This window comes from Corylus avellana, chromosome 5 (assembly GCF_965113065.1).
Source record: "Corylus avellana chromosome 5, dhCorAvel1.hap1.2, whole genome shotgun sequence".
NCBI classification, from domain to species: Eukaryota; Viridiplantae; Streptophyta; class Magnoliopsida; order Fagales; family Betulaceae; genus Corylus; species Corylus avellana.
In genome coordinates, this window is record NC_142494.1 from 12,251,969 (window position 1) to 12,278,091 (window position 26,123).

At 37.2% G+C, this 26,123-nt stretch overlaps 1 protein-coding gene and 1 pseudogene across 1 annotated transcript; one reads left to right on the forward strand and one right to left on the reverse strand.

Annotated features, from left to right (window-relative positions):
* Positions 1–1,363: 1,363 nt before the first annotated feature.
* LOC132181845 (putative laccase-9) lies at positions 1,364–10,618 on the reverse strand (annotated as a pseudogene).
* Positions 10,619–20,661: 10,043 nt separating this feature from the next.
* LOC132183279 (multiprotein-bridging factor 1b) lies at positions 20,662–23,863 on the forward strand. Its single transcript, XM_059596681.2, has 4 exons — positions 20,662–20,892; positions 21,421–21,504; positions 23,354–23,436; positions 23,539–23,863. The coding sequence occupies exons 1-4, from the start codon at positions 20,751–20,753 to the stop codon at positions 23,656–23,658; spliced, it is 429 nt and encodes a 142-aa protein (XP_059452664.1). The 5' UTR covers positions 20,662–20,750; the 3' UTR covers positions 23,659–23,863.
* Positions 23,864–26,123: the final 2,260 nt, after the last annotated feature.

A 26,123-nucleotide genomic window follows, 5' to 3' on the forward strand; every position in this document is an offset into this window, starting at 1 on the left:
GAGAAGTCTTGTTGTTGATCTCATTTCTCAACAAAGAGCTGCACGCAGGCTGCTCATCTCATTTCATTTCGAATTCTTGAAGGAAGTCTTGAAGGATTGAAAATATATATATATATATATATATATATATATATATATATATATATATATATATATATATATTATTCATTAAAAGGCACACTTGCAAATTGCAAGTTGCAATCTTGCGGAATGCAGAGATTCCTTACTATTAGCCTACGTCCTATGTGGACTGCATGGGATAGAACTTAGTGGCCAAGTAGGTCGGTGGGTGTGTTAGTGGCTTAATTGGTGAATTAGAAAAATAAATAAATAAATAATAAATATTAGCTTTGTGGGTATGGGCTGTATCATACTATCACGTGTGGCTTAGTTCCTAAATATTAATCGAATTTGAGATTTGATCATAATTCATATTAAAATTAACATTTGACGACTTATCTTTATTATTGGAAATTTGCAGCATTGTTTTGGAGCGTATTGTTGTTGGGAGCAGATTTGCAGCATTTTTTTGGAGCAGTATTGATAGTATTGTTGTTGGGGGCTTCAAGATATTTTGTTAGGAGAAACAATTCACACTCGAACATACCATTTTTCTTAAATTCTATAGATTGTTCTTAGTTTATATTGCTAATAATTTATGTTTTTGTGTTTTTAAAATGCATAAGATTAAGATTTTGAATAAGTATTTACTGTATTTTGATGTAGAAAAATTAAACAACTTTTATTTTTAGCTTTCATTGTTGTTAATTAACTTAAATATTTGATGGGTTTAGATTCATTAATTTATTTGGCATTCTTTCATTTGTTAGTGGTAATAAGAAAACTATAATAAAATTTTAACAAAAATGACTTGTGATTTACTATGAAATTATATCTTACCATATGTATCTATGTATTCCGTAGGTGTTATTATGGTCATACCCAGGTAGGATAGCCACAATTAGTCTCTCCGACCTAACCTTTTAATTAGAAAAAAAAAAAAAAAAAAAATTCATCCCCCACACTCAAAATCCTGGTTCCACCCCTGCCAGGCCACCTTTTTTTTTTTTAATCAAATACGGGAAAAGGTTACAAGGGTCTAGGCCACCTATTTATTCTAGTGGAATTAGGATAAAAGACAATTGTTGACTAAAGGATGACATAAATCTACTAGTGCTACTACGAAAATAGACTCTTTCTGCCAATTGATCTCTCCGCATGTAGATAGTCTTCGTGTAACTCAATTCATGACCAAAAACACGACAATAAACATAACATGGTTGTAGATAATGAACTTTGTACTCCATCATATTCTGTATCTATGACCCAATTAAGTAGTAAAAGCTAAATAGAACTACAGAACCTAATCAAGTCTTGTTTGGTTCGGCATAACTTCTTCATCCGACCCATCGTTGTTTTGTATCCAAGATTTTAAGGGAACTTTACAAGAAGGCATGTAAGCAGGGGGCTGGCGGATGCTTGTTTCACTAGTGGGCCCATTCTTTACTATAAATGCAGTGTTCATACCCCAACTCAGATGTCGATCAAAATGACAATGCCAAAACCACACACCTGCGAAAAATCATTCGATGTATTAAATAATCAAAGGAATTTGAAAAAAGAACAAGAAACATGCAAACAACAAGAGTAGAAATACCTGGATTATTTGCAACAAATCTGATGGCAAGCCATCCCTTCTTAGGAACTCCAAAGGTATTCAATTCTGGATGATCAACTAAATTAAACCCTTTTGGATCTGTCTCATTATCAAAATTACCAAAACCTGTTCCAATTATATAGAAGCTATATCCATGCAAATGCATTGGATGATTTACCGAGCCTTTTAGCACGCCAGTCCCTTGAAAAACTATCTCCACTGCCTCACCATAGTTCAACACCTTCACCTTGGTCCCTTGCCTTGTTAATACAATGTTTTCGGCCGTCATTTCATCATCTGTAAAGTTATAGAATGAAGGGGGGTAGTCGGGAAAGTCTGTGGTGTAAACTCCATTGATATTCCTGCACAATAGGTTTAGGCTTGATCATGTTTTTAAACAAATTAACCGGCATATATATATATTTGTTAGCAATGATACAATATTTGTGAAATGAGGAACAACCTGTAGTAGGCATGTAGCACGTCAGTACTTGGGTTGACCCAACTTATCTTATTTAAAGTTGAAACCAATGTTTCATTATCATGCGCTCTCGTACAGATTGGACAGTAGAGCAAATTCATGGAAACTGTAATATACATTCTCTCAGTTATGTTGAGGGGGACATTTACTGGGTGGTCTTTGTTTGCTAAGCTCCTTATACGACTAGTGAAGGTCAAGGCAGCCGTGAAGTCCAAGTAAAGAGGAAGTGCACTTGGAAAGGAAGGAGATGATGGGATAGTATAATTGCCTTTGTACTGTAGAATTGCAGTTGTATTGACATGGTCAAATCCGGTAACAGAGGCGTCTTCGCTTGAGTATTGTCTAGTAGCCATATAATAGTGGCCGAGAGGCTGGTTTGCTGTGAGCAAGACATCCATTGTTTGTCCCGGGCTTTTCATGATGTATTCTGTGGAAATGGGTTTGATATAATGTGCATCCATCCCAACAACTGTGAGATTGTGTTCAGCAACTGCAAGGAAGAGTTTTGCATTCATCACTGCATTGACTACACGGAAAAGATAGGTTTTCCCATAATCAACCATCCAACGATGTGTCGTTCCTGCAATTATTAATTAAGATGGTCGTCGAATCTTAGTCCAACGGCTAATTTGAAAGATGAAAAATACTACAATTAATTTTATTAGGCAACAAATATATATATATATATATATATATATATATATATATATATATATATATATATATTACAATTTTATTCTAATATAAATTAAAGGGAAAATGTATGATAAATCCTTTAGTCAGCCATGCAAAATTTTAATATCCTTAAGTTCTTTTTTTTTGAAAATTTAGTTCCTGGATCAATTGAAATGACAATAAAATCTTTGCCGTTAAAATCTTTTAACAGACGTTAAAGAAATTCAAAACGCATCTGTTTTACTCCATTAAAATATTAATTTTTTTAATTAATTTAGTTTAAAAAATTAAATCTATAAAATAAAAAATTAAGGGTGACCAGGGGTGACACGCGGCCACCCCATGGGGGGGTTGGGGGTGGCCTGCGGGCCACCCCAAAACCCATGGGGTGGCTCGCGCAGGTCACCCCAAAACCCATGGGGTGGTCGCGGGGGGGGGTTTGGGGTGGCCCACAGACCACCCCTCCACCCTTGGGGTGGCTCGCGACCACCCCATGGGTTTTGGGGTGACCTGCGCGAGCCACCCCATGGGTTTTGGGGTGGCCCGCAGGCCACCCCCAACCCCGCCATGGGGTGGCCGCGTGTCACCCCTGGTCACCCTTAATTTTTTATTTTTTATTTTATAGATTTAATTTTTTAAACTAAATTAATTAAAAAAATTAATATTTTAATGGAGTAAAACAGATGCGTTTTGAATTTCTTTAACGTCTGTTAAAAGATTTTAACGGCAAAGATTTTATTGTCATTTCAATTGATCCAAGGTCACCCCAAAACCCATGGGGTGGTCGCGAGCCACCCCAAGGGTGGAGGGGTGGCCCGCAGGCCACCCCCAACCCCCCTAAGGGGTGGCTGTGAGCCACCCCATGGATGGAGGGGTGGCCTGCGGACCACCCCAAACCCCCCTGGGGTGGCTCGCGGCCACCCCAAACCTCCTGAGGGTGGCCGCAAACCACCCCTGGGGTGGCTTGTGGCCACCCCATAGGGGTTGGGTGGTGGCCAGGGGTGGCAGCAGCCTTAATTTTTTTTTATTTTTAGATTTATTTTTTAAATTAAATTAATAAAAAAATTAATATTTTAATAGAGCAAAACGGTGCGTTTTGAAATTCTTTAACGTCTGTTAAAAAATTTTAACGGCAAGGATTTTATTGTCATTTCAATTGATCCAGAGACTAAATTTTCGAAAAAAAAAAAAACTTAAGGATATTAAAATTTTGAAAGGCTGACTCAAGGATTTATCATACATTTTTCCTAAATTAAATTATTAAATTCATTTATTTCTATTTTTTATTCTACCTAAGCAGCTAAGTTGCCAAATAAAATGCTAAAGACATACTCTCGGAGCAAGGACAAAAATTTCCTTGAAAAAATTCTAAACAGATAAATATCACAATTTTATGCGGAATTAACGGATATTTATCAAAGCAAACAATCACCAAAATATAAACAATCACACACAAAGATTTTGGTGACGAAGAGGAAACCTTTTAGAAAAGGTTCTAAAAGTAAAACCTCTCCGGGGCAGCCAAACCCAGGAAATCACTATCAAAAGATTATCCAGAGATTACAGATACTAAGAACACTTACAACCCTTTGCAAGACCTTGACTCTGTAAGATCGACAAGCCTCCAACTTGTCTCCTCGCTCACAATCTTCTTCAACGTGATTCTCCTTTATCGGACCTTTCCGATAAACTTCAATTAAGCACACAATCAAAACTAACACAAATCCTCTAAGAGGAATCAATTTGGCTCACAACAAAATAATCACTCAAGCACAGCCTCACACGAACTCTCTGGGGGTGAAAATTCGTATTCTACAGATCTGTAGAAATCTATATATATAATACCAAGACCCCTAGTCTAATTAGGACTCAATTACATTTAAATTAAACCTAGCCTAGTCTAATTAGGACTCAATTACATTTAAATTAAACCTAACAGATTACGGGCCGTTTGGACCGTAAATGGGCTCGTCCGGACGGGCTCTAGGGCAACATCGCTTTCTCCGTTCTTTTGGCGCGGCGTGTTCGGACGAACTTGCAGACGGGGTTGCAAACGAGGCACTCGGCAGAAATCCCGTCCGGACGGCTATGAGTCCCATCCGGACGCCATAGAGATTTGGCACACTTTGAATCCATTTTGATCACCGAACATTTAGCCAATAATTAAAACTAACAAACTCCCCCTTTGGCAATTTCGGGGACAAAATCAATTGGACGAGTCACCATCCTCTCCCCAATTTTATACTCCCCCTTTTTGTCACAAATTGACAAAAGGTATCATGTTTCCTGAAACACTCAACACAAAAACATCAAGGCATATGTGGAATAGGAAAAACAATAACCAAGCACTCATGATCACATATATGAAAAGACATGAAGAATTTGTGTGTAAGCCATCCAAAGAGAAAAATTTTCAACTTACAAAATGAGGAGACAGTTTCACCATCATGAGGTTTTGACAAGTATATCAAATCAAAAGTCAAACCTTATCATACTAGGGCCTAGCTACTCTCATCCTATACATTTCTCTTTGTAAAACATTTTGCACAAGTTTGACACAGTGAAATAAATTCCTTTTGGAACATAATCTTTTGATTTTATTTGTTTCACTATTTTGTTTATTTTTCTCTTTGAAAAAATGTCCTTAAACTTTTGGTGCTTATCACAAAAGAGAAAGCAGGAATTTTTAAGCCTTAGGTTCAACTAGTATATGGTCAATTTGAAAAATATGACTAGTTAAGAACCTTATATGGTTACCTAACAGACCTCACAAATAAAGTGAAACAAAACCTCAATTTAAGCTTAAATGTGCACAAGAGATAAAGCATAGGCAAAATGTACCACATAAGCTCAAGTTTTAGGTAACTACAAAAACAAGTCCATTGACACAAATTTTCATCTCATGCATATTAAGAACATTTCAAGACGCAAGGAATTAAATTCATAAAAAGTAACATGAGAAATTAAGGAACTATCTAGGTGCATAGAACAAAATAAAGAAAAAAAAAAACAACCAAAGTAAAATATTTTTGTCTTTTTGTTATTTTTCACAAAAAAAATGCACACAAACAAAACACAATTTCAAAACAAAATAAAACAAAAATGCAAGGAAACAAGAAAAACAACATGCTCTAGGATATGCAAAGATATGCAAGAAAATCAATCCTAGGCATTTGGGTGACTCACCTAACATAAGGTGAGATCATCACCACTCCCCCTTAAGGGGTGAATGGTATCATCCTTTCTAACCCAAACTTGAGAAATCTTAGGTCTAGACTTATGACTTTGCTCAACCTTATCTAGCCTAGATAGCACTTCTCTCATCATTATGATCAAACCCTCACTTTCTTTCCTAGAATAGGAATTTTCATTTATATGCACATGAGTTTCAAATTAAAACAGTGAGGTCGAATGTGACCCTCTTTGCCACAGTGATGACATGTAGAGATAAACCTTTGAGAAGGTAATTTCCTAAGAGGATGCACGACTCTAGGTGTAGGGTAAGATGCATGAACCTCAATGTAGATTTTCTTACCTTTCTTACCTTGAGGAGTCGGAGCAACTACTTGCTTTTCTTCACTTGAAGATTCTTCTACTTTCACTGGTTTAACAAAAATAGTTTTTGAAGTAGAAGCACGATTAGAAGACAAAGAAGCAGTCTTATCAAATCTTAAGCCAGATCTGTCGCTAGAATGCTTTTGAATATACAACATTTTATCAAGCTTTTCACTAGAGAATTTACTCAAATGATTTCTAGATGCAATCAGATCATTTTGAAGGGATTTATTTTTAGCAATTAACACATGATTTTCAGATTTGAGAGTATTGCAAACAACATGTGAATTACTCAAAGATTTCAACAAATTATCCATTTCAATCTCAAGATTCTTAAAATCCTTAACAATTTTCAAGTTAGTATTTCTAAGCATAGAAAACTTTTCCATTAAATTGTTAAAGGAGTTTTGAAGATCATTAACCCTATTTGATTCATTATCAAAGGCTGACTGAACATCTGATTGATTAGAATCATCAGAATCATAGGATGCAACAAAAGCCATATAATTAGGAGTTTCTTCCTCATCGGTGTCAGTCAAGGTAATATTGAAGGGTTTTGGTCTTTTAGCTTATTACTCTTGAGATTAGCACAATTATTGCGAACATAACCATAGCCAGAACACTCATAACATTTTGGACCACGTGGGTCTCTTTCATTTCTTTCTTGAGTACTTCCTTTTTGTTTTCCAAATCTCTTGGAAATTCTATGTTCATTCTTATAAAACTTTCTAGCTATCAAGGCAAGTTCCTCATCATTTGGTGATTCCTCATCAGATAACTCATCAGAGTTCTTCCTAAGAGTTCTAAGGGAAAGATCCTTATTTTTCCTAAGTTGAGGCAAAGAAAACTCATAAGTTTGAAGGGCACCAACTAACTCTTCTATCCTCATGGTTTCCAGATTAGTGCATGACTCAATGGCTGTTACCTTCATTCTGAATCTTTCAGGGAATGATCTCATGATCTTTCTAATAATCTTAGTGTCAGAAACTTTCTTTCCTAGATTTATCATGAAATTTCTAATTTCACTAAGTTTACCAAAGAAATCATTAAATGTCTTATCCTCTAACATTTTAATTTTCTCAAACTTAGAAACTAACATTTGAAGTTTTGAAGCTTTAACAAGATTTGTTCCTTCATAAGTAGTTTCTAGGATCTCCCATTCATCTTTGGCACTATCACAATTTGAAATTCTGGAGAACTCAGTTTGTGAAATTGCCAAGCATAGAGCATTCATAGCTTTGTCATTCGCCATACAAGTTTGTTTTTCAACATTAGACCATTCAGCTGTCGGCTTATCTGGAGCTTTAAATCCAGATTCAATGACATGCCAAACGTCTATAGATTTTAAGAAAAATCTCATACGGAACTTCCAAAAGCCATAATTTGATCCATCAAAATTAGGCACAGTGTTAAGGGTTTGAGACATCTTAAACAAGAAACAAAGATCACACTCAGGAATTTAATCCTTCACGGAGTGAATACACTCTGATACCAATTGAAAAAACTCTAAACAGATAAATATCACAATTTTATGCGGAATTAACGGATATTTATCAAAGCAAACAATCACCAAAATATAAACAATCACACACAAAGATTTTGGTGACGAAGAGGAAACCTTTTAGAAAAGGTTCTAAAAGTAAAACCTCTCCGGGGCAGCCAAACCCAGGAAATCACTATCAAAAGATTATCCAGAGATTACAGACACTGGGAACACTTACAACCCTTTGCAAGACCTTGACTCTGTAAGATCGACAAGCCTCCAACTTGTCTCCTCGCTCACAATCTTCTTCAACGTGATTATCCTTTATCGGACCCTTCCGATAGACTTCAATTAAGCACACAATCAAAACTAACACAAATCCTCTAAGAGGAATCAATTTGGTTCACAACAAAATAATCACTCAAGCACAGCCTCACACGAACTTTCTGAGGGTGAAAATTCGTATTCTACAGATCTGTAGAGATCTATATATATAATACCAAGACCCCTAGTCTAATTAGGACTCAATTACATTTAAATTAAACCTAGCCTAGTCTAATTAGGACTCAATTACATTTAAATTAAACCTAGCAGACTACGGGCCGTCTGGACCGTAAATGGGCTCGTCCGGACGAGCTCTAGGGCAACATCGCTTTCTCCGTTCTTTTGGCGTGGCCTGTTCGGACGGACTTGCAGACGGGGTTGCAGGGAGGCTCTCAAGCGAAATCCCGTCCGGACGGCTATGAGTCCCGTCCGGACGCCATAGAGATTTGGCACACTTCGAATCCATTTTGATCACCGAACATTTAACCAATAATTAAAACTAACACTCCTGGTTCACCGTTTATGGTATTAGCAACAGAATGTTGCAAGTCATCACCGGTTTCTATGGCCTCATCCACCAATTCCTTCAAATTTCCATCGTACCAGGCCGCTACATGTTCAACAAAACTGAATTATGTGTACTGCCTTTTTGCTTTAGTCACAAACTTTTATTCACCTCATAAATAGATAGAAAGACGTGTATATTTGCATACCGAGCACAACGATCTCTTCTTCGTCCGGCTTGGCAAATGGATAGGTAGATCCAACAGGCGGCAAGATAACTATGGCGCCATGAACTGTGGCACGTGTCCAATCGCTATGAGCATGCCACCAAAGGGTTCCTTCCTCGTCAGAAAATATTACCTCATACGTGAAGTTTGATCCAGGTTCAATGGGACATTGTGTAATGTATTCTGGACCATCTGACCACGGATTTCTTGGTTGCTTCACACCGTGCCTGCAATGGCATTATGATACCCAATCAATAGAATTAATTTCTTTCTCTTTGAACCACGACAAAATGTTAGAAGATAGCCAAGAAACCAAGGGTATGTTTGTTAATGCATGTTTAGTAGGTGTTTTTTAGTTTTAGTTTGAAAATAAATAAATAAATTCTCCACATGATCATCAACTATATATATATATATATATATATATATATATATATATATATATATATATATATCATGTTCTCTTTCATTATGTAAACCTTGGCGCGCATGTTAGGATGAAGATCGTCCGATGGGACTCAACAGAGGAGGGGGAGGGTCCAGCAAAAACTTTTATCTGAGAGGATGCATAGGACAAATTAAGCTGGACTGCGGGCTTTATTGACTAGCTAGTCTGAATCAAGGCGACAAAGTCTAGTTATTTTGTGTTAAACCATTCCTTTAAGGAAATTGTTAAAGGAAATTAATCTTTTCAGATTTTGTGTCACCGATGTGAAAGGAACAAGAGGAAACACCTCCAGGACTCAAGAGAGATGGATGGACTCATCAAACAATACATGAGGGTGGGCGGCGGCGGCGGCAGAGTCACATGTAGGCAAGTGGGATGTGACCCCACAAACTGTTCAGATTTTGGGTTTCCTTTTTCATTCTTTTTTTTTACTCTACTTTTAAGTTCTTTTTATTTTTTTCCTTAAAAAAAAAAATCAATAGTAGGATATAGATCACAAGCACGTGTAAATCTCTGTAAAAATCTCTCCTGCTAAAAAGGTATGATTGATTTTTTTTTTAAAAAAAAGGTATGACTGTACGTATGAATTTATCTAATATTCTTAAATTAAATCTAAGAATTTGCTAGTTGCTGCCTTGCGGTTGTCTTTTTAGCTAGGCTTTTAAGACATTATAAAACGGATTTAGTAACGTAGTTCTTACCAGTGAATAGTGATCCCATAGTATCCTTGGTTGTGAACATTAACATACACCGTATCCCCTTTGTAAACTCGAATTACTGGCCATGGAAAACTGTCATTTACAACTAGTATGCTCTTCGTGTTGCACAGCTTCGTGAAGTTTTTCTCTTAAAGCTACAAAACAAGAAAAGAACATTTAATGATGCTGATTTATTATTATAATGTGTTTCAAACACCCATTATTCTCTAAGCCTGAGCGCCCCCCCCCAAACAAAAAAAGAAAAGAAAAGGAAAAGACAATATCATGGACACCCGCAAGTGATGGTTGAATAAGCAAAGGACATGGTTGCCCACTAGAGGCTAGAAAGTGGGAAGGACTTACAACAAAGTCATAGAAATGGACGTCGCCAGCTTGAACCATGCAAAAAGAGTAGTGTCCAAGAAGAAGGAAAATGCCCAGAAACACTAACCTCGTATACATTTTCTTGGAGTTCAGTTTCTGACTCTCCTCACCCTTGATTAAAGGCACTCTTTTGTTTCATACATATGTGATTCCTCTTGATTTTTGAGACCCACATATATAATAACAATCTTGATCGTTCGAGATCTTCTAGTACAAAGTATAAATGATGAACCGTCAAGATCTTCTAGTAAAAAAGTATAAATAAAATATAAACCTACCTAACATTCTTGTTTAAATAGTGAAATCAGTCATTAATTAAACAATCAATTTCGATCGGCAACTAACTGCTGGAGATGTTTTAGAGAGCAAACTGCGTACCTGCTTAATTGACTAATCATCCTTTTACGGGTGCTTCCAAAAATGGCTCTTAGCGCTACTTGTTTACTCGGATACTCTATTTTTTCTAAGGGTATGATTTGTTAATTGCATATGAATTTGGGTTAGATAGAGTATTCTCGTATCCCGCTCTCTAAATTTACTCCCTATTTTAATTAAAAAAATATCTCTTTCTATTTTAACTACTAATTTTTCAAATTGCGCACCTATCTTGCTCTTCTAACTAGAGATCCCCACTTAAAATATATTTTTGGAAAAAACTCATATACTTTTCTTAAACTACCATCCAATTGATAATATCACATTCAAACTTTCAATTGGAACAATGTCTCTCCCAAAGCTAATAAAAAGACAACAATGACACTAGATGTTTTTCAAGAAAACAAAAATACTTTAATAAATCTAAAAAAAAAAAAAAAAAAAAATCTTTAAGAAAAAAAAAAGGAAAAAATTTTAAATTTCCATACCCTAGTTTTTTTTTTTAAATAGTTTTTAGTATTTTTAATTTTTTTAATTTTATTAAGGATATTTTCATTTTTCATAATTGGGGGAGACATGAGCAATATTTTTTGGTAGTTTGGAAGGGTACGTGGACTTCACCCTAAATTTTTTTTAATAAATTATTTATTGTTGGGAGGAGAGAGAATCATGAAGAAATAGAATGTTAAATTTATAAGCATTTTAATATTTTTGACTCCATAAAACAAGAATTTTTTCACAATAAAGAGCCGAAAGAGAATGCTTGTAACCATTTTTTTCTCTCTTTTGTTACATCCTCTATTAAATAACATTTCCAAGTGCCAGCTGATTTGTGACTGTCAATTTTCTCTCTCAAACTAGCTTTGGACAATTTTGATCCTATTCCTAGCTTTTTTGTCCTCAAACAATGGCTCTAAATTACCGAAAGTGAAAGCATTAACAGCTGTTTGGGTCCTGAAAAAGCTCGACTTTTTGTGAATATATAGCTAGTGTGGTAAAACTGTATTTTTTTTTTTCTTCTTTTTTACGGCTTAAACCTAATTAAAGTTCTCAACTTGTTATTCACGTGCTGTTTTGCGCAACTAATCGTCAACTCCTCGGCTTGCCTGGATCCTGGATTAAGGTTGACAACCACGTGAAAGAGAGGAAATGAGCTGATGATGAGAGAGTGAGGAAGATGAGTGTTGAATGTTGAGCGTGAGAAATGAAGAAAGAACAAGGCTCACACTTTCTGACTTGTAAAAATGCAATGAGACCACGAGTGAAATAAAATATTAGAGAGAACATGGGCTGCAACTATAATAAGACACAAACAGCAGTTGAGAGAAAGTGGATTTTGCTTTAATGTGAGAAAAAGTCAAGAAACAAGGAGTATAACACGGAGAGTGCTTTTTTCTATTTGTTTGTTTGTTTGTTTGTTTGTTTGTTTTTTGAAATAAGATGACAATTTTCATTAGAAAATCAAATTTAGAGCACAAAACTCTAAACAATAAGAGCAAACTGCTCTGAGAAAATAGTGTCAAAGATACATAATGGAATTTCTTCCATCCACAGCCTATCCATTACTTCCCTAACTGCTTCCTTTCTAATCCATGAGCTGCATTATTTTGGGTCCGTTTCACATGCATAATGTCCCAACTTCTAAAGGAACCCAAAAGCAATTTGATATCAGCTCCAATCTGCCCAAAATGACACCAGCTCTCTCCCTGTTCCATGATCATAGTAACCAACTGCAAAGAGTCACCCTCAAGAAGAATATCTTGCAAGCCTAGGTCCCTACTGAACTCCATTGCCTGTTGTGCCGCTAAAGCCTCTCTAACCACAGGCTCCTGATATGAACTTAGAGTTTTACTTTGAGCCGCATGGACCCTACCATGATCATCACGAAACTATAAACCCAACTCCCATGTGCTTTAGTTCGGGATTAAACCCAACATCCCAATTAACCTTCAATATGCCAACAGGTGGAGGTTGCCACAAAGCTACAACAGTTCAGTCACCATGAGTAGCCTCCGAGGACTTAACTGGCCTACCAAAACTCATGAAGAGACACCTCTGCATCACGAACGAGTTTGTTAGGATGAGAAAACTCACCCCCATGTACAAAGGAATTTCTGCGAAACCAGATGTTTCTTTCCAATATAGACCAAAAAGCCAACTCCCCCTGACTACATCGCTGGACCAGAGCATCCCATACCTCACAAAATTCAGACCCCTCAAATTGAGCTTTATGAATTTTTCTGTCGCAAGCCCCCAACACATCCTGAGCAGCTGGATAGTCCCACAGTACATGCCTCGTCGATTCTACCTCTTGGGTACAAAAATACAGAGAGCCTCCTTGAGTACCCCCCTTTCGTAGTAACTTAACCTTAGTAGGCAATATATTACTGCAGGCTCGCCAAAGAAATGTTTTAACAGGGTTGGAAACTTTAAGACTCCAAATTTCCTTCCATGATGAGTCATTAGCCCGGGAATTAGACCCTTCCCCAATGAGCAGCGCTTTCTTATCATGTTCAATAAAATAGGCACTACGAACAGTGAAAAAACCGGTCTTAGTAGCTCTCCAAATTAGTTTATCCTACTGATTGTACCTACTAAGGGATATATTATAGATAAGGTTAGGTTCTTCCTTATTGAATATAGATTGAATTAAAGGGGCATTCCACTCCCCCACCCACATTAGGATCAATAAGCTCAACTACTTTAGCATCAAAAGGAAGAATACTGCAAGGGGATTGAACCATAAACGTAGTAGGTTGAGGAACCCACTTGTCACCCCATATATGAACCTGCTGCCCATCACCAATGCGCCAATACAAGCCCTCCTTTAGCAAATCCTTATTCTAAAAAATACTCCTCCAAGCAAAAGACCCCCTATTACTCTTTGATGCTTCTAGAAAGGTACATCTAGAATAATATTTGGCTTTGATAATCCAACCCGCCAAATTGTCCGGATTTCGCAACAACCTCTAACCTTGTTTAGCTAAAAGCGCTTTGTTAAAACAATGAATATCCCTAAATCCTAGTCCTCCCTCATTCTTTGAGCTACCTATCTTCTCCTATCGCATCCAATGTATTATCTTTTCCTCATTCTTGTGCCCCCACCAAAACTTTTGCATAAGACCATTTAGATCATTACATAGCTTCTTTGGGAGCAAGAAAATACTCATGTTGTAAGTCGAAATGGCTTGAAGAATAACTTTAATAAGAATTTCTTTCCTAGCTTGTGAAAGAGACTTCACCTTCCAATCGGAAATTCTTTTCCTCGCCTTATCAGTTATATGTTGAAATTCCCTAACACGGGATTTCCCAACCAACACTGGCAACCCCAAATAGTTATCATACCTTTAAGAGGATGGAACATCCATCAAATTTAGAATAAGAGCCCCAGCCTCGGCACTAGTATTCCTACTAAAGAAAATTGCCATCTTATCTCTGTTTAACCTTTGGCCCGAAGCATTTTCATAACATTCCAAAATAAATGGAAGGCGCTGCCAATCAAAAAGTGTAGCCTTGCAAAAGAAGAGAATGTCATCAGCAAAGAATAAATGGTTTAATCGGGGCCCTCTTGGAGAGGTTGGGACCCCCTAGATATCCATTCCTTGAAACTAAGAACCTCGGCACACAAAATAAACCGGTAAGGGGACAGAGGATCCCTTTGCCTAATACCTCTTGTTGGGTGAATGCACCCTACCAGCTGCCCATTTACAATAACTGAATAAGAAACTGTGCTCAAACATTTCATAACAAGCCGTACCCGTCTTTCAGCAAAACCCATCTTCCTCATTACCTCCTCTATAAACACTTATTCCACTTGGTCATAAGCCTTACTCATGTCAAGTTTGAGGGTCATATAACCCACATTTCCCCACATCCGAGTGTGCACGGAATGTAACATCTCATATGCCGCCAAAACATTATCCGAAATCAACCTTCCCAGGATAAAGACACTTTGATTTTGAGAAATTATTATGGGCAAAATATTCTTCAGTCAGTTAGCAAGTACTTTGGATATTATTTTATAACCCACATAACATAAGCTTATGGGTCAAAAATCAGTAACCTTGCTAGGTTTTTGCTTCTTCGGGACAAGAGCAATATGAGTGAAATTCACAATTTCCTCCAAAGCACAAGAATTAAAGAACTCAAAAGAAGCATTACATACCTCAGGACCCATAGAGGCCCAATTGTCGAGATGAAACCACGCTGGAAACTCATCAGGGCCGAGTGCTTTCAGTGGTGCCATTTGGGCCAAAGCAGTGCTAAACTCCTCAGCCGAAGGCTCCTTGAGAAGTTGATTGTTCATTGTCTCAGTCACCGTGCTTGGAAAACCCACAAAACATTCATCTATTCCATAAGGATTTGAAGTTGCAAAAATATTCTGAAAATAATTCAAAAATGCCTCATCAATCAGTTCCAGTGTTGAACGTTCCATCCCACCCTCATCAACTATGTATGAAATATGATTGGCCCGACGTCGTTGATTCACACAAGTGTGATAGTAGCTAGTATTTTGGTCCCCATGCTTTAGCCAATGCTCTTTAGCAAGTTGTCTCCACTTGAGATCTTGCTATTCCACCATACTTGCCACTTCAGGTTGTAAAACTCTCACTTCGTTCAAATCTAGCACTCCCTCAGCCTCCTGAATTAATCTTTGAGCTTCTATTTTTGCTGTAATAGAAGCCTCTGTTGGGCTTCTATTAGCACGGTTACACTGTATAAGAGCCCTTTGACTACGGTCAAGCCTCCCAACCACATCATGCCATGTTACAGGCTCAACAGCTTTTGGACTCCACTCCTTTTTAATCACCTCTTTGTAGACCAATTGTTTGCCTCACCTCACATCATATCTGAACCTAAGTGGTGGCCTTTGCTGTGCTATGTGTTGGAAAGTGATAAACAAAGGAGCATGATCTGATGTACAAGTAGCTAAAACATTTACCTTTACCTCCTGGAAAATATCAAGCCACACAGAATTCCCCAATGCTTTATCCAAGCGTTCTTTTATAAAATTATTGTCATCTTGCATGTTAAGCCATGTAAACTTGGGTTCCTCAAAACCAAGATCTGTGAGGTGTGTGTAATCCAAAGCTTTCCTAAAATCAACTATCTGCCACAAAGGTCTACGGGCAGTTCCAAATTTTTTAGAATCCATATCAATTTCATTGAAATCGCCAACATACAACCAAGCTTCAGGTTGAAAAGAACGCAACAATTTAAGTAGACTCCAAGATTCCTTCCGCTGTCTCACCTCAGGATTTCCGTAAAACCATGTAAATTTCCATGGTTGTAAACAATCACCTAATTTGTCTATAGCATTGATATGGCGCTGGCTATATTTTTGGATATCGACACACACATCCTCCTTCCACATCAAAGCTAGTCCCCTACTACGACCTACACTGTCCATCACAAATACACTTTTATAACCAAATTTTACCTTTAAAACCTCCATCTTCACAGCTTGTAGTTTGGCTTCTATCAAGAAAACCATCATTGGCTTCTTATCCTTCACCATTCGGCGAAGATCACGAACTGCCCAAAGGTTCCCAAGCCCTCGACAGTTCCAGCTTAAAACACTCATTGCTGGTGGCAGGGATGTGAACTAGCCTCCACCAAAACCTCCCCGCCTAAGATGGTTACAAGACAACATTTTTTGTTTTTTTCCTCCAGCTACCTGATTGCTCCGAAACTCCAACGTCAGATACTGGTCGTTTGCCAAGTGAAGAGGTGACAACAGTAGCACACTGCATGGGTTGCATAGCCGTCCCACTTGACAGAGATGCCCCCTCTATCCTCGACACTAACGTAGCAAGAGATTCCCCCTTATTTGACTCCAGCACATGCCCTGCATGGCTCATAGAAGAAACATGCAAATTGCCCTCCACATAAATGCCTCCACTACTATCAAGATGAGCTTCAGGAAATTGTGGAAATGAGCGCTGCCTAGGAACTACCACGGATTCAATCCTAACAACAACAATGTGTCCATCAAACTCACGTAACTGCCCTCCATTAGAAACGTGTCCACCAGTCTCACGAAACTTCCCTCCATCAGGATCGTGTCCATCATGCACACCTAACTGCTCCCCATGAACCTTGGAATTCACGTGAGAAGCACTCTAGGACGTTTCTCCATAATGTTTCCCTTCGCAGCCCAGATTCCAACGTGCCAGAGATCTTAAAACACCACTCTCCTACTCATTTCGAACACCCGTATCACGGCTAGCACCCGCCCATCCTCCTTTGTTTTTGTCATGCCACCTTCTTGTAAGTGAAACCCGCAACCATGGCCCATATTCATTCTTGATCTCTGCTCCCGGCTTACTTCTCATCTCTCCTTTGGTCCACCCGGTAAACCCATGCCAGATTATTCCACACCGAAAACAGAACTGGGGAAGTCACTCATACTAAAAATTAATCCAGATAGTACGATCTTTCAACTTTAACATTCTTCCTCGAGCCATAGGCTTCGGCAAATTGATATGAATTTTCACCCTAAAAAATTCGCCCCCACCCAAATCCATCATCATCCGTCTCGACCTCTTCAACATGCCCTACAGTAGCCCCCTGAGACCATCCCGTTTCTCGCCCCATACATGCTAATGGAAGGTTGTACATATGAACCCAAAAACCCGCTATATCAAAATTCATCTGGATAGGGGGTATCAAGCCATCAAACTGAGCCTCAAATACCCATGGACGTCCCTCCATAACTCTAGTCTTGTCCCAGAAGTACTCAAGCTCAATGAGATATAAATTCTCCCCAAGGACTTTGAAAGACAAAGACCCCGTCGGTTTCCACCACCGAATAATTGTTGAGCAGATAGTTTCCTTCCCTAGTACCTATCAATAATCAACTTGCCCACCAAACAATCATGTCCTTTTGAAGCACAATTTTCAAGATTTTCCTCCTGCACCGCAACAATTGAACTCTCCTCCTCTGTAAGGTTAAAAGTCTCCCAAAGCTTAGTAATATCCTCTTCCATATTGATCCTACGAACTGCAACCTCCTCTTTGACAAATCTTAATGATCTTCCATAGTCTTAGCAGACTTGGAAAACAAGTTCTTCTCCTCTAGCGTCGCACAGCCTAGAGAAAAAAAAAATTAAAAATGTTTACCTTTTTAATTCTAAGATGGGGAGATTGATGCCTTTGTTGTGTCTTTTTTCTATTTGTTTCGCTCAGACCTAAAATGGTTTTCGTTGGAAAATATTTTTAGGGAACTCTTTTTCCCTAAAAATGTTTTCTACCAAAAACATTTTACGGCGTTTGCTGCACGCACTGAAAATCAATATTATATATATATATATATATATATATATATATATATATATATATATATATATATATATATATATTTGTTCATTAAATCATATTAAACTCTAAATTCCAAAAAATGCCCAAACCAAGTCTTAGAGGTGTCCAAACCAAGTTCCGCAAGGGCTCCACTGCGACTCACCGGGACCCTCCCGGTGCCTAGACCTTATCAAGACCTCGTCGGGATTAGCCTGAGACCCTGGTAGGACTTGCCCAAGACCCGATTGAGACATTTTCATAATTTAGTGTTTAATATGATTTTGCGTACATACAAAATACCGAAAATTGTTTTATGCTAAAAATGATTTCCGACAACCGGGACCCACCTAATTTTTCGTACATGCCAAATACCGGAAAATATTTTTTAAGAAATCATTCTCAAGGAAAATTTTTTCTGTCGAAAATATATTCCGATGAGTCTTGAGCTGGTCCTGGGCGGGTCCTGGTCAAGTTCCGACGAGGTCCCGGGCAGATCCCGAGTGGGCCCCTATCAAGTCTTGGGTGGGTCTCGGTCATGTCCCAGGCGGGTCTCGATCAAGTCCCAGGCGGGTCTCGGTCAAGTCCCAGGTACGTCCGAGTCAAGTCCCGGGCGGGTCTTGGGTAGGTCTGGGAGGGTCCTGTTTCATGTCCAGTCAGGTCCTGGCAGGGTCCTGAGCGGGTCTTGGGCGGGTCACGGGCAAGTCCTGGCGAGGTCCTGGGTAGGTCTTGGCAAGGTTCGTCGATTTGAGAATGAGATGCTCAAAGTCGGAAAACTGTTTACGGTTTTCAAAACCATAAACCATTTTCCGAAAATTAAAGAAGAACTTTCCGTTAAAAGGAAAATATTTTCCGTTGACCACTATTTTATGTCGTAGTAAACACCGTAAAATGCGAAAATCATTTTTTAGAAACTATTTTACGTCAAAGTAAACGGAGCCAAAGTCAAAGCTAATAATGGCAATTGATAAGTGCCAAATATTGCATATTTGGGCCCCTTTATTTACATTAGTTAATCCTTTAGCTGTGTCGTTATTTAATATTTTGTGTTAGTTTTGTGTTTTTAGTATTTTGTAGGTCATTGAAGAAAAACTGCAGTTTTAAAGGGAAAAATGCAAAGTTTGGAAGAAAGAATACTTTGAGAAGACCTAGATTGTGTAGTTAAGTTTAACCAAATCCAAGAAAAGGGTAAATCAGATTAAAGTTCAGATTGGATAAGATTTCGGATCGGATTCAAATTCAGATTCTGCACACGTCTTAGTATTTTGACCATAACTCTCCGCTCAAATATCGGATTGAAGTGATTCAAACGGAATTGGAAAGCTAGCTCAAAATACTACAATTTGTTGTGAAATAGGATTTTCGAAATCCGAACGGTTTCTATGCCAAAATCGCCCCATAATTAAAGGACACAAATTTGGACGAATCCTATTCCGATTTCAGACTTCTATTTTGACTGGGAGATAGACCTTCGAATTATCTAGGTTGACTTGGGCTTCTAGGTCTTCCCTAAGCTTATAAATAGACTTCTTTACATTCAAGAAAAGAGACACAATCCCAAAGAGCAAAATTCTTTTGTTTAGTTTTTCTTTAGGTTTAGGTTTAGGTTTAGATTTTATTTTTATGTGGAGCTAAATTCCCAACTAAGGTTGGGGATAAAGCCTCACCGATGAAGAACATCAATACTTTTATGTAAGTTTTTATTATTCTAATTTTATTGGGTTTTATATTTTAATTGTTTTACTTCTAATCAATTGTATGGAGTGATTCTTGGATATCTCTTGTGATTCCCAATACCGTTAGTGCGACAGCACACCTCAAACATTCGACATCGGGCAGTATTGAGAAAAAAACACCTCAGTCTTATTCTCAACTTTTGGACGCTTATAAATACCCTTCCCCTTTGCCCGAGATCCTATTTCCCCAAATTCTAGTCAGTTTTCTTCCCGAGTGAGTGTGATGGAGTACCTTGTTGGAGGATGAGTCTTCTTAGTCTTTTCACTTTAATACTGCTTAACAATGGATTAGTAGATTGATGATGTTAGACGTGTCTTTTAATGCATGAGTGCATTAATGTGATTTAGGATTCTATTAGAGATCATGTTAAAACTTTAGGACATGTTTAAATGAGGTTTTGCTAAATTTTTTGTTCGGAATGGGTTTCTACACAGCGCAGGATGTTTGTAGCAAATATTTTTTTTTCTAAAATGCAATTTTTACATTATCATAGCAAAATACCTTTTTTTTTTTTAGTAATGTTATTTAATAAACTCTTATACAACTATTATACAACTATAATGATGTGGCAATAAAAAATAATATTTGAATCAATAAAAGATTGTAAAACGAAAAAAAAAATAAAAATAAAAAATAAAAAATGAATGATTAATATTTATTGCCACATCATCGTAGTTATATAAGAGTATGAAAATCTCTTAATTTTGCTTTTTTATTTTTTATTGAAATTATGATAAAATGTAACCTAGACCGTGCTGCGCAAGCCTGCTCTATATATATATATATATATATATATATATATATATATATATTTCTCCATCCTCATCCATTTCTTAAAAGACCTACATACAAGAGCGCACGCAACAAGTAAAGCCAAAGCACAGAGAAAGGCAGAAAGACGAACAAATGTCAGGAGTCGGACCGATCTCGCAGGACTGGGAACCGGTGGTAATCCGCAAGAAGGCCCCCAACGCCGCAGCCAAGAAGGATGAGAAAGCCGTCAACGCCGCTCGCCGCTCCGGCGCCGAGATCGAAACCATCAAAAAATGTCTGTATTTCTCTTTATAGCCCCCGAAACAAATCATTCTCTCTCTATTATAGTTAGGGTTTATTTTTTATTTTATTTTTCTAAGCAAATTAGGAAAGGGAACAGGGAACAAATGTTAGGGTTTCTTTTACACCCGTACTTTGATTGTGCTTGTTAGTGAAATTCTCAATAATTCTGTTCATCGGACATCGTTGGTCCGGTTATTTTCATATATTTATTTATTTTAGCATTGAGTTCATAAAACCGTGTGTGCTTGGAACAAACATAGCGTGTTAATTGTGGAATTCTTCGTATAAATGTAGGGTTTTTTTTTTTTTTTTTAATCTGCTTGTGCGCACGCGAGACGTGTTCGATTAGATAAAGCTGCATCTCCTTTGAATTTTAAAACGAATACACAGAAATGGGTCTGTCTTATGACTGTATGATAATCAATTGGTTCTTGAAGTTCTTTTTATCTTGTGTTTTTAGCACGTTGTTGATATCTTTTCAACATTTTGATTCTAATGGTTATTTCCTTGTATTTTGCAGCTACTGCTGGGACAAACAAAGCTGCCTCTAGCAGCACTTCGCTAAACACGAGGAAGCTGGATGAGGAAACCGAGAACCTTGCTCGTAAGTACATTTGGCTTTCGGATTAATGGACATTGATATGGGTCTATTCATATGTTATGCTGTTCATTTGAGGAAAGATCTATGGACATTATATCGGATTTTCTGGAAGTATTAAGCATTAATTTTTAAGAGTCTTTGGAAGTCTTTACTGTGTAATACTTCGTTTTCTTAAAAAAATACATTGAAAATTTTGGTCTTATTCATGGCGCATATGTATGGTTAGTGATTCTTCCACAGTAAAGACTCTGTTTACTTCCAAATATACTGAAAATTTGTCTTATTCATGGCACATATGTATGTTTAGTGATGCATCCATTTATATTAGGCAATTATATTCTTCTTTGAGTTTATGGTCTAGTTTAATGACATTTTCTGCTATACATATACTGTTCAAGTTTTGTTTCCTCATTCATGAAACGATGAATTACCTATGCTAAATGGTTCTTGGTTGTGGTTGGCTTTTGTTCTTGCCAGTATAATACATGTTAAATTCTTTTGCATACTGGGTTGTGTTATTCTTCCCCAAAACTTCGTCTCCCTATTTTTGTTTTTTCTTTGTTGTACCCTTGTGCTTTAAATTGTTTAATGGATTAGAGTTTTATATAATTTTGCTAAGGACTTTACAAGGAGATGGTTACATGGGACAAGAAGAGCTGGTACCAAGTTGATGTAGCTCTAATACCAAATCTGATGTAAGACAGCAGCACAGAGATGTTTGTCTACATTTAATTTGGGTAAATCTCAGGGAAAATATTGTGGCTTTGAAGTTCTGAAGGATAGGAACAGGAAGTAGAGGGTTTGTGGTTCTAACCTCAAATTGTGTTAGGAATTACTGTATTTTGAAGAGTCTTAATGAGCTGGAAGCATTTGAAGGGAATTATATGGTTGTTTGGGTTAGAATTTGTGGGAGAAAAGGATGGAAAATTCTGTTGGTTAAGAGTTAATTATGAAGTAACATGATGGATAAGTTTTGGAGCTCAAAATCGGTTAGGAAAGAAAGAAAATCAGATCTGGTTTGGTCTGTGAACGGTTAATTGGAAACTGTAGCCAGATTTGGTTTTATGGGTTTTGAGGCTACTAAAGGCGTGACTTATGTTAGGGTTTTATCTTATGGATTTTAGGTGTATAAGGGTGAGAAATCAAGGTTAGAAGATTGTAGGATTCAAAAGCTGGATGAGTTGGAAATTTAAAAAAGAAAAGAAGAAACAGATAAATTTTGAGCATTGCACCTAATTTTCCTGAGCATTACCCTAAGATTCTTCCACACCACACCTCAGGAAAGGATTACATCACACAAGCTTTGACTAAATTGCTGCAAAATTATATTAAAACTATTTTTTTGTTGAATTGAAAAGATTACATTCATATAAATAGACAACTAGTAATCCTAACCCTAAAAAGACTTCGACCCCATGAGCTGTTACTATTAAACCAAACTAATTATCTATTAAAAACTCACAAATAAAAATAGGAGCCTAATAGCATAAGAAACCCATAAAAGAACAGAATGGAATATAACCAAATGGACCCAACCCAAGCACAACCCATAACTAGAAAAGATTACTCAGTTGATTTTTTTATTTTTTTTTATTTTTCCTTTATGTGTTTTTATACTGGCTAATTTGTTATATTTTTTATTATTGTGTCTCATATCCATCTCTGTCCTCTCTCGCTTCCTACAAGAACCCTCCATTGTGCTTGAACTCTTGCTGCATTTGTTTCTTCCAAGTAATTGTGAATTGGGTTGATTCTGCAAAATGCCTTTTTTCCGTTGCTTAGAATGTCTCCTCATGTATATTCTAATATGAGTTTCTGCTTATATGTAATCTGACATTGTGACTGAGCGTAGATGAGCGTGTACCAACTGAGCTAAAGAAGGCTATTACACAAGCTCGAGCAGAAAAGAAGCTTACACAGGCTCAACTTGCTCAAGTAACTCCTCTCTCTCTCTCTCTCTCTCTCTCTCTCTCGGTCGGTCTCTCTCTCTCTCTCCATATTTTGACCTGCTTCATGACATCCATTACGCTTTTGTAGCTGATTAATGAGAAGCCTCAAGTCATCCAGGAGTATGAATCTGGTAAAGCTATTCCCAATCAACAGATCATTACCAAGCTGGAGAGGGCTCTTGGAGCTAAACTGCGTGGAAAGAAATAAAAAGGAGCCTTGGAAACAAAAGAAGGAATCTTGTTGCTTTTATGTTGAACTGATGTTGCACATTGATCTGCAGTTAGGTAAATTGTCTGTAATCAAGCAGTGGCTACTTATGGTCTTTCTGTAAGATAACTCTTTGGTATGATGGCTCCTGTGACGGGTTCAGCTTACCTGGTCTGAAATGAATAAAGTTGTGTGTGTTCCTGTCTGCGTACCCCAAAACTAAACTCACACATACGGATTTGCTGTACTTTATTTAAGAAATAATGGACTGTCTAGATTATGGCAGCAAAAGGTAACTTGCAATGGCTGGTTTGAACCATTTTGTGGTGAGAGGGGTGGGTTGACCACTCCTAATGGCTGGCTGGTTTGAAGGTGGCCAAAGGAGTGGTCAGCCACCCTACAGGTTGGCTCGAATGGTCAAAGAGGTAATTTGGCCACTCCTAACGATTATTCAAGTTATTTGCACGTTATTCGTGTTGTTTACTAGTTTTTTCTTCCTTTTTTCTCATGTGTCGTGATCTGGGTCGTCCATTTTATATTAACGACCTAGATAAAAATTTTGTACTAGGTGGATGGCCATCAATGTGTGCTCTCAGCATTTGTCTTTTCTTCTCCTCTTTTATTTTATTATTTTATTTTTTTAATTAAAAAAAGAAGTAATTTGATAAGGAAGAGTGAATAAGATCTATAAGCTTATAAGCTTAGAGGATTCACAACCGCCTTAACAAATGTTTAGCCAAATGATCACTTTTTATTTATTTTAGCTATCTATTTTTTCAAAGCATTTATATTTGACTCAACATTTTAGTTATTAATTTTCACTTTTTTATTTAAAATATTATTTATTTATTTACTTTCTTTATTCCTAAAGAAGAGAGAACAATATTAAATCCTTTATTTTTATTATTATTATTATTATTATCATGTATGCATTGTTGAGTTACGCAAACGTTTGGTTACTTTGTTGAGTTGGATATAGAGGAGTAATGCTACTAGATTCTCTTGTGTTCCTTTTGAGTCACTTCAAAAATGATGTGACTATTAAAATCACTATTGGGTTTATGATTGATCATTATTGGATTTTGATTAAATGATGATTTTAATAGCACATCATTCTTTGAGAGACTTAAGAGGGACACGATAAAAACTTTTAGAATTACTTGATATATAGTGTTTTTATCTATATGGCTCAACAAAATAATCAAAAAGTTATTTTACTGAGCAAGATGTGAGTGTTGTCTTTATAAAAGAGTTTAATTTCAAAAAGAGCTCGGTAAAAATATCAACATCACCCTTTTTCCATGTTTAACATGCAAGTCACCCACAAATCTGAATTTCTTAGGATTTCCAATAAAGAGGATATAATTTGAGTTGGGGTGAGCCGTGGGTCGATGTCATGCTAATAGAGTAAGGGTGAAGTATGGATTTGCAGTTTAATAATTTTAATAATTTTTCTGTACAACATGCTTCTCCTAATTGTAGGACACCAGCTCCTACCAACTATGAAAAACGCTATGCCAACTTCAAAACCCCAATTAATGCGGAATTAACAATATTTAAATATAAGCAAACAATCATCAAAATAAGAATAATCACCCAAAAGGATTTTGGTGACGAAGAGAAAACATTTTAGAAAACAATTTAAAAGTAAAACCTCTCCGGGGCAGCCAAACCCAAGAAATCACTATCAAAAGATTATCCAGAGATTACAGACACTAGAAACACTTACAACCCTTTGCAAGACATTGGCTCTGTAAGATCGACACGTCTACAACTCGTCTCTTTTCTCACAATCTTCTTCAACGTGATTCTCCTTTACCGGACTCTTCCGATAGACTTCTCAACCGTAAATTTATCAAAGGAATAACTCAAACTATACGAGATTCAATTTAACGCTCACCACATATGATCTCTTTTAGCATAGCTTCTGATGAATTTTTTGGGAGTGAAAATTCGTACCTCTCTTCTATAATGATGTATATATATCAATACATCAAACCCTAGACCTGGGCTCACTAAAAACACGTTTTTGAGCATAATAGGTACGGGGTGTACGGACAGGGTTAGTGCCTGTCCGGATAGAGCCTTGCGAGCAAAAACATGCTTGCTGAAATTGGTGTCCAGACAGCCTAGCAGTATGTCCGGACACCCCCTACAAAGGACATTTCGTCGGTCCTTGATCAACAGCTTCAATCGACGAGTGTTTGTTGTCCGATTGAGCTGAAATTTTGCAAAGACGTTCATGAATGAACGGTGGAGATTGGATTTTGAGCATTATATATCAGTGTTTGATCCCGTGGACAGTAGCCTCTGTATTTTGGAACCGAATTAAGCCAACACATATACTAACAAACTCCACATTTGGCAATTCGGTGACAAAAACCAAAATCTGAGCCAATCTCATCATCATCATCTCCCCATGTTTACTCCCCTTTTTTGTCACAGAATGACAAAAAGTCTTCATG